The following is a 9,624-nucleotide window of genomic DNA, read 5'->3' on the forward strand; positions in this document are numbered from 1 at the left end:
ATGGCATGTTTCAACTTGTGATCGTTTAAGAGTTTACCCAGGCTTGAGTGTACAAAAGCGCAGGAGAGCAGGCAGACAGGTAATGACTACGAAAACAAGAACTGCAGAGGAGGATCCTGGAAGCAAGGTATTATCCAGGTAAGTTTATGCAAAGGAGGCAGTGGCTCGAGAGGTCTAAAGTCTTAGAAGGCAAGATCATACACAGGAGTAAATCTAGAGGATACACAAGCTGAATATCTCAACAAAGAACAGGTTTCACTAAAAGAGGCTTGACTATACCATGATGGTCAAATACCAGGTGGAGATTGGTCTCTCAACAGCTCCTTAAATGAACAACAGCCTAAACAGGGAATTGGAGCAGGGTGTGAGAACTGCAGCCTTCCCAGCCACACCCACTGGTGGAAACCTGCAGCTCAAAGCAAAACTGACACAAAGCACACCCATACTCCAGAATTATGACAATTGGATAATTGAAGTTTGAGCAAAAAGGTCATATCAGCAGTTTAAACAGAGACTCAGTAGTGCCTGGGAGAATTGTGTAGAGACAGAATAGCCTGGCTCCCTCTCTTCCAGTTTATCGTACACTGCTGTGGAATGGCATCCCACTCCTCAACCACTATTTGTAGCAGGTCAGCCATTATGGATGTGTTGGTTGCTCTTTCATGAACAGTACCTCCATGCTGATCCTACAAGTGTTCAGTGGGGTTAAGGATTTCAGGCATCCACTCTCATTTTCTCATGGTAGACTCTCACAAACCCCCTCTATGGGGACAAGCATTGACATATTTGAAGGTAGAGTTTGGACACTTAGAATGTACATTCCCACTGGTTGGAGAATCTCATGTCAGCATCTCTCTGCATTGAGACTGGCTTCAGTGATGATAAGCTGGGTTTTTCCAGTAAAAGAGATGCCACCTTACACCATCACACTGCCTTCACCTAAAGGTGTTAAGGGGTGGCAAAAAAGAGTTGGCAAGTTTTTCAACTGGCATATTCTGCTGATCAACCCACAAATACATTTTCCTTACAAATGTGGTGAAATTTAAGTGGAAATGAACAGGATTTCAAGGATTATAAGACTTACTGCCAAGAATCAATGTTCTAAAGAAATGAATAAATTACCAAATACAAGTGTCCTTACTTTTCTAAATATTTCAGCCTTTATGTATAATTTCGACCTTTTGTTGATAAAATTCACAATACATTCAAATTTAGGCACTCAATTCACGTCTTTCAAGTTAATTTAGGTTTTATATTTTATTATCAGTCCATCAGTCCAAAAATAACAGTTCAAATGCAGCAATAAAAACTTGAAATGTAATATTACTACCACTATGTCAAGTGTATGTAAACGTCTGACTGGCACTGTATATGTAAGTGAAAATACATCCTAACCATGAGCCGTTAACATCTAACCCTAACCCTCAGCTGCAAAGTTAAGACTGACTCAGTCCACCAGATGTGGCTAATGTGCAGTTGTGTCTCCAACAAACCGTGGTATCCGTTTAAATGTGTATGAGAGCAACATCAAACTTGAAGGTTGAACTGTACCAAAGAGAGCGCTTATGACCTGTAACCTTCACATTATATATGAGGTAGTCTACAATAATGGCAATCAGATTGATCTCAGTGACTGATATTATCCGTCAAAGTCCAGCTTATGTAATACAGAGCTGATAGAGATATGATTCACACCCTGGTGAAGGCAGAGCTGCGTTAGACATTTCATGGTGGATAAACGATTAGCTGGTACAGCTCTTTTTCAGCTGTGTCTGGGTTTAATTTTAGGGAAACAAAATGTCTCAGTCATTGACAGGAATTCAGGAGCAATGGAAATCTCTGGAGCAAGAGTATCAAAAACTTCAGGTAAGAAATTTTCCATCAGCTAACAGTGTGTTGTTCATTTTTGCTAAATGCATTTTATTCTGCGATTTTTAAAGACAAATATTTTACATCCACTAAATATCTGTGAAGAACATTTGACACAAATTACACATGCTTTTCATTGATTTGTTACATTTTCTCTACAGTTATGTCATAAATACATATAGACCTTTCCTAATGCTGTCCTCCAGGAGACACACAGAAAATATTTACAGAAACTGGATGAAATATCCAAACTTCAGAACAACTGCTCGTCATCTATCAGCCTTCATCGAAAAAGACTGAAAGACTTGTCCAGCCAAGTACATAAGTAAGCCCAAACACACCCTGGAATTTGCATGCATGTGCAAGTAGACGCAGGACACAGTTTTAAGCACCTATGTTGGAAGGATAAAAAGTGAACCAAGTGCAGCATCATCTTAAACGATGATCTGTTGCTGTTTGCTCCTCTCAATGTATCAGGTGCATTAAAGGCTCAACAGGAGATGATGCAAAGACTTTGTGTGACATAAAAGAGAAAGTCAAGACACAAGAACATGCTTTCTCTGAAATGGACGCTTTCCTTCCCAAGACAAATGGGTGATGACTTCTATGTTTCTATTTAAGACTTTTAACATAAGCTGGGCTGTAATGTGGTTTTAAACAAATATGTTATGGTTGGGTTTCAAATCGCAGGTTGTATCTCAATCTGGTTCTTGGGAATGTGAATGTGACTCTTCTTAGCAAGCAGTCAAAGTAAGCAACAGATTTCAGATATCTTTATTAAATGAAACCTTTTTTTCCTATTATCATCTTCAAAACATTCTTTTCCTAATTAGATAATGAATTTATGTTCTTCCTGTCTGTTATGCTGTGTATAAAGTTGTATTAAGTTGTTCAAACACATCTTTCCAGATTTGCCTACAAGGATGAATACGAGACGTTCAAGCTGTACCTTACAGTCGTCCTGCTGCTGTTCTCTTTCATGTGTTTTTTCTTCGTGAGCTACAGGTGAAGCAAACATTGTGTGATGACATTTTGAGTGAAATCCTCCGTTTCAGTATATTGACAGTGACAGGACATGTCATGTTTATGCATAACCATGTTTGAGCCTACATTGCTTCAGATTTCTGGATGCAATCTTCAACTTCCTGCTGGTTTGGTACTACTGCACATTAACTATCAGAGAAAGCATCCTCATCACAAATGGATCCAGGTTGGTGCCAATTCTGGGTAAATACTCCACAGTTATTGGTACTACTGGTGAAGATTTGCAAATGCCTTAAAATAAGTTGCTGATTTTGTTACAAAAGCAAAATCTCACACTGAACAATTGTAGAAAAAAAAAGCCTTTAATTTGCGTATGTTTGAGTGGTGAGGGAATCCCATGTTAGGAAATAATTGTTTTTGATTGGATGTTGCTGTCCTAATTCCCTACTTGACACCCCCAATAATTCCAATAACATAAATGATAATGTAGTGTGGAAGAAGTGGGTATAGAAAATGGATGGATGAATGGATAAATGATAATGAAGTTGTCCAAAGCTGTCCATACCCCTTCAATTGTTTTCAGATTTCTACATTTATAACTGCAAACTTCGAATTGTTTTCTTTGGAATTTTTGTGGCAGACCAACACAAAGTTGTGCATGATTGTGAAGGGAATGGAAAACAATTCAGGGTTTTAATTAAAAAAAATAAAAAATTAGGACAAGTGTGGCATATATGTTCTGTCTTCTTAAGTTGATATTTTATAGAAACACCCTTTGCAACAATTACTACTGGAAGTCTTGGGGAATGTTTTCAGCAGAATTACACATTAAAAGACTGAGTTGTCTCCCCCCTGGCTCAGGTACAGTCACATTGGATGGAGAGCATTTGTGAGCATCAGTTTAAAAGACAGATTCTCAATTGCATTTATGTCTGTACTTTGACTGGGTCATTCTAATACATGGATATGCTCTGATCTGTATTGTAGTTCTGGCTGTACCTTTACAGTGTTGCGAAATCCAAGAAATCCAAAGGAAATTCTTACAAATGTAAAACATAAAATGCACCATGAACTAAACAAGTAAGAATAAAAACCTAAAGGAAGGACCTGAAGCATCACCTGGAAAACAACAATGAAGAGAGGAAAAACCGAAACAAAACTCAAACACCTTCAAATCATGACAGCGTGTGACAGATTTTTCTCCAGAATTGACAACTCTGACCAAATTTCCTGTCCCTGCTGAAGAAAAGCATTCCCACAGCATGATCCTGCCACCGTCATGTCTCACTGTGGGGATCTTGTTATCAGTGTTCTCCAACACAAACGGCCAAAAATTAAAATTTTGGTCTCATCTGATCAGATTCCCTTCTCCCACATGTTTGCTCTGCCCCCTACTTGGCTTGTGGTTTCTTATGGCTTTCTTTAAACAATGGCTTTTTTCTTGCTACTCTTCCATCAAGGCCAAGTTTGTAGTGTGTGCATCTAATAGTTGTCTTGTCAACAGATTCACCCACCTGTGCTTTGGGTTTCTGCATTAATACTTTTACTTTATACTTTATTAAGTTGATCAGAGTGTGTAGAAATATTTGACTGGTAATCCACAAATTCCTTTTTCCCTCGGGTAAAAGTGCTGTATTTGAATGTTTTTCATTAAACATGGGTCTGCAACTCACGAGATGTATCTTTAATCAGAATCAAAGGATGGTGGGTTTTCCACCACTACGTCTCAGCCTTTTTGTCTGGTGTGATGCTGACATGGTAAGTAGCATAAAACAAAACATAAAAACATTTCTGAACAAAATTTACTAATCCAGTTTTGCATTTTGCAACTTTGCACCCTCTAGGCCAGACGGAAACCTTTACCAGACATTCAGGAACCAATTTCTTGCCTATTCCTTTTATCAGAGTATGTTTAAACTACTTGCAGAAGAAACATATGGTTCTAATTCAATACATGCTGATTGTTTTTCTCTGTTATGGAACCTCCTCCAGGTTTTGTTCAGTGCCTGCAGTACTATTATCAAAGTGGATGTCTGTACAGACTACGAGCACTGGGAGAAAGACACAACATGGATCTGACTGTAGGTGAGACGCAGCAAAACACGTCAAGGACACAAAATACAGATAAACTCAGCCAAAGGCATCATATGGTTGGAAATATATAAAAAGTGTATTGAATACAGGAGCAAAAAAAAAAAAAACATGTTAAACTGTTTGAATGTCTTCTATTTTAAGAGGGATTCCAGTCCTGGATGTGGAAAGGGCTGACGTTTCTCTTGCCCTTCCTGTTTTTTGGTCATGTGAGTACAATCTGTGAATCTGAGAAGTTTCCAGTTTGTTCAAAATTAGCAAGAAATGATGACTGTGTTTCATCATGGTTTGAGCTGAGCAATAGTTGGTAAAAGTGCCATTGTCATACAAGAACCAGTACTTGAAAATTAAAGGATTTTGAAAACTTGGGCAAGTGCTGAATATGGCTGACATTATTTTGGCTAAATGACACACAGTGCTGTAAAAAACTAGGTGCCCCTGAACGGATTTCTTCTGTTTTCTATCTATTTCTTTGTCATACCTTATCTTTCAAGTCATCAAACACTTTTAATATCAGTGTTAACATTGTGAAGTACAAAAACATGTTTTCAAATGATGGTTCTGTTTTTTACAGGAAAAAATATACATGCAAACCAATATATGTGAATCACCCCCTTGTTAAAACATGAATCAAATGTGAATAACCGCAATTGTTGTAAAACTTTGCTCAGTTTCCCTGGCCAAACCCAGACCTGACTATTAGGCTCAAGAAATCACTTAAACAAAACTTGCCTGACAGCATGAAGTAGGCAGAATGATCCAAAACAGCAACACATCATGCTCTGATCTAAAACATTCAAGAACAGATGAAAAAAAAAATTGATATCTGTCTGGAAATGGTCACAAACTTATTTCTAAGTACACGTGCCTCCGACGAACCACGGTGAGAGCTATTATCCGCAACTGAAACAATGAACAGTGGTCAAATACTTAGGAATGACCAGAACTTCCTCCATGAATGCCTCTTCAACTCATCCAGGAGGTCACAAAAGAACCCAGAACATGTTCATGATTTAACTGTAATAATTAAACTGGGCAAAATGGCTTCCATGGGAGAGTTGCAAGGCCAAAACAACTGCTTAAAAAAAGAACCCAATGCCTGCCCAAAAAATTAATAATGATTTTTAAGACTTTTTGAGAAATATTCTCTGGACTTTTGAGAAATTAGAGGGATGTTTTGGAAGTTGTTTGCCCAGTTTCAACATAAAACTAAAACAAATTTTCAGAAAAACACCACACCAACATTCAGTGTAATGGTCTTAGTCTGCTTTGCTGCTTCCAAACATTGGGCGACTGCTCTCTACCGAGCCTGAAGGCAAATGTCCACCTATCAGTGTGTGGAGCTTAGACTCAAGCACATTTGGGTTTTTTGCAGCAGTAAACTGATCCACAGAACACCAGCAAGGCTGCCTCTGAATGGTCATATATTCACAAGGATTTGGAGTGATCAAGTCAAAGTTTGGTCTGTATCCAAGCTACAATATCCAATTGAGATACTGTGGTTTGACTTTGAACAGGCTGATTATGCTCAAAAGCCCTTCTGTGTGGCTGAATTAAATCAATTCTGCAAAGAAGAGTGGGCCACATTTGTCCACAGTGATGTAAATGTCTCATTGCAAACTATGAGAAGTGACTGGCACAGGATGGCAAGTATTTCTTTGCTCGTTTTTTTTTTTGTTTAATATTAACATTTGTTTGATTATCTAAACAATTAAGTGTGACAAAAAAGTAAAAGCAGAAGAAATCGTAAGGGTGTATACTTTTACACAGGACTGAAAATCCAAAATGCATGCTTTATCTGTTTTCCTTTGAATCTTCATCTTTTTGTTTTGTCTTGTAGTTTTGGCAGCTCTTCAACAGCCTGTCTCTGTTCAGAATGGCTCAGCTCCCAGACTGTAAGGAATGGCAGGTCGGTCTACTCAGTTACAAATATTGCTGCGTCATTGTTTTACTGCTAAATGTTGCTGTGGCACTCTTTTCATGCTTTCATTAGAAACGTACCCTTCATGTGCTCATAATGCACACAGTCAGACTACAGTCTGGAGTTGCAACACAGACAATTTGTTCCCTGCTTTTTTGTTTACTGATGTAAGACTCTGTCTTCCATGAAATGTCAGGTCCAGATGTGTGGGCTCTGCTTCCTCGTTCTGTTCATGGGAAATTTCTTCACTACGCTCGCAGTTGTTCGTCACAAGTCAAAAAGCAGGAATCAGAAACCAAAGAGCATGTGATGGATAAAAATAAACATAGGAGTGAAATGCTGTTTCACCGAAAGAAGGCTCATCTTGGTCGTGTCTCCTGTCACATCCTTAGATATAATTAAAAAAACATATAATTTCATGTATATCTATGGTAAATGTTAATCCTATTCAATTAAAGCTAAAAGGTAATCTATAGTCCACATAAGACCTGGATATATTTGAATAGGAAACCTATGTGTGTTGGGAAATGACGATGCATGAATGAAATCACTGTCTAATAAATGATTCAGTTTTACCACAACATCTTTCTGTGAATCTTTTTAAGAAATATATGTACTAGACTCACTTGTACATGGACAATGCTTTTTCAGATCATCAAATACATTTTTCTATTAGACAAAATAAACTAACTAAAAAGAAAATGTTTTTTTTTTTTACATTATTTCATTTATTAAGGTAAAAACTATCCAAAGCAGCCTGGCCTTATGTGAAAAAGTAATTGCCTGAGAAATCTGATAACTTGTTTCCCAGAAAACAGTTATTAGTCAGAAACACTGACCTCAACTGTGGCAAGTAAGGTGTGCAGTCCTTTAGATGCTGTTCTTGGTTACTTTGTGAACTCCTCGCTTGATGAGTTGTAAATAAAGTACCTTTGATATATATATATATATATATATATATATATATATATATATATATATATATATATATACACACATACAGGGGTTGGACAATGAAACTGAAACACCTGGTTTTAGACCACAATAATTTATTAGTATGGTGTAGGGCCTCCTTTTGCTGTCTTGGTCACAGATGCACCAGCAAGACGTGCACCAACAATTTGTCCTCTTTTGAACTCTGGTATGTCACCCATAATGTTGTGTGCATTTCAATATTTTGAGCAAAACTGTGCTCTTACCCTGCTAATTGAACCTTCACACTCTGCTCTTACTGGTGCAATGTGCAATCAATGAAGACTGGCTACCAGGCTGGTCCAATTTAGCCATGAAACCTCCCACACTAAAATGACAAGTGTTTCAGTTTCATATATACAGGGGTTGGACAATGAAACTGAAACACCTGGTTTTAGACCACAATAATTTATTAGTATGGTGTAGGGCCTCCTTTTGCGGCCAATACAGCATCAATTCGTCTTGGGAATGACATATACAAGTCCAGCACAGTGGTCAGAGGGATTTTAAGCCATTCTTCTTGCAGGATAGTGGCCAGGTCACTACGTGATACTGGTGGAGGAAAACATTTCCTGGCTCGCTCCTCCAAAACACCCCAAAGTGGCTCAATAATATTTAGATCTGGTGACTGTGCAGGCCATGGGAGATGTTCAACTTCACTTTCATGTTCATCAAACCAATCTTTCACCAGTCTTGCTGTGTGTATTGGTGCATTGTCATCCTGATACACGGCACCGCCTTCAGGATACAATGTTTGAACCATTGGATGCACATGGTCCTCAAGAATGGTTCAGTAGTCCTTGGCAGTGACGCGCCCATCGAGCACAAGTATTGGGCCAAGGGAATGCCATGATATGGCAGCCCAAACCATCACTGATCCACCCCCATGCTTCGGTCTGGGCATGCAACAGTCTGGGTGGTACGCTTCTTTGGGGCTTCTCCACACCATAACTCTCTCGGATGTGGGGAAAACAGTAAAGGTGGACTCATCAGAGAACAATACATGTTTCACATTGCCCACAGCCCAGGATTTGCCCTCCTTGCCCCATTGAAACCGACGTTTGGCATTGGCATGAGTGACCAAAGGTTTGGTTATAGCAGCCCGGCCGTGTATATTGACCCTGTGGAGCTCCTGACGGACAGTTCTGGTGGAAACAGGAGAGTTGAGGTGCACATTTAATTCTGCCGTGATTTGGGCAGCCGTAGTTTTATGTTTTTTGGATACAATCCGGGTTAGCACCCTAACATCCCTTTCAGACAGCTTCCTCTTGCGTCCACAGTTAATCCTGTTGGATGTGGTTCGTCCTTCTTGGTGGTATGCTGACATTACACTGGATACCGTGGCTCTTGATACATCACAAAGACTTGCTGTCTTGGTCACAGATGCACCAGCAAGACGTGCACCAACAATTTGTCCTCTTTTGAACTCTGGTATGTCACCCATAATGTTGTGTGCATTTCAATATTTTGAGCAAAACTGTGCTCTTACCCTGCTAATTGAACCTTCACACTCTGCTCTTACTGGTGCAATGTGCAATCAATGAAGACTGGCTACCAGGCTGGTCCAATTTAGCCATGAAACCTCCCACACTAAAATGACAAGTGTTTCATTGTCCAGCCCCTGTATATATATATATATATATATATATATATATATGTATATATACACATATATATATATACATATATATATATATAAAGGTCCAGAAGGAAGGGGTTATGTAGGGATTAATTTGGTACACATCCAGAACAGTGATAAGTATGTAAATGATTTGATTTGCAAGAAG

General features: G+C 38.8%; 1 protein-coding gene across 2 annotated transcripts; it reads left to right on the top strand.

Annotated features, from left to right (window-relative positions):
- The first annotated feature begins 1,709 nt into the window (after positions 1-1,709).
- Positions 1,710-7,446, top strand: LOC124884127 (ion channel TACAN-like). Of its 2 annotated transcripts, none has more exons than XM_047391801.1 (12): positions 1,710-1,866; positions 2,076-2,194; positions 2,347-2,463; positions 2,560-2,619; positions 2,779-2,874; positions 2,990-3,079; positions 4,546-4,611; positions 4,698-4,759; positions 4,846-4,938; positions 5,089-5,153; positions 6,785-6,853; positions 7,062-7,446. In XM_047391801.1, the coding sequence occupies exons 1-12, from the start codon at positions 1,798-1,800 to the stop codon at positions 7,173-7,175; spliced, it is 1,020 nt and encodes a 339-aa protein (XP_047247757.1). In that variant the 5' UTR covers positions 1,710-1,797; the 3' UTR covers positions 7,176-7,446. The 2 variants fall into 2 exon arrangements, with proteins under 2 accessions (XP_047247757.1, XP_047247759.1); XM_047391803.1 differs by having other exon boundaries at positions 1,733-1,866; positions 2,031-2,194.
- The last annotated feature ends 2,178 nt before the right edge of the window (positions 7,447-9,624 follow it).

Source organism: Girardinichthys multiradiatus, chromosome 18, assembly GCF_021462225.1.
Source record: "Girardinichthys multiradiatus isolate DD_20200921_A chromosome 18, DD_fGirMul_XY1, whole genome shotgun sequence".
Classification (NCBI taxonomy): domain Eukaryota; kingdom Metazoa; phylum Chordata; class Actinopteri; order Cyprinodontiformes; family Goodeidae; genus Girardinichthys; species Girardinichthys multiradiatus.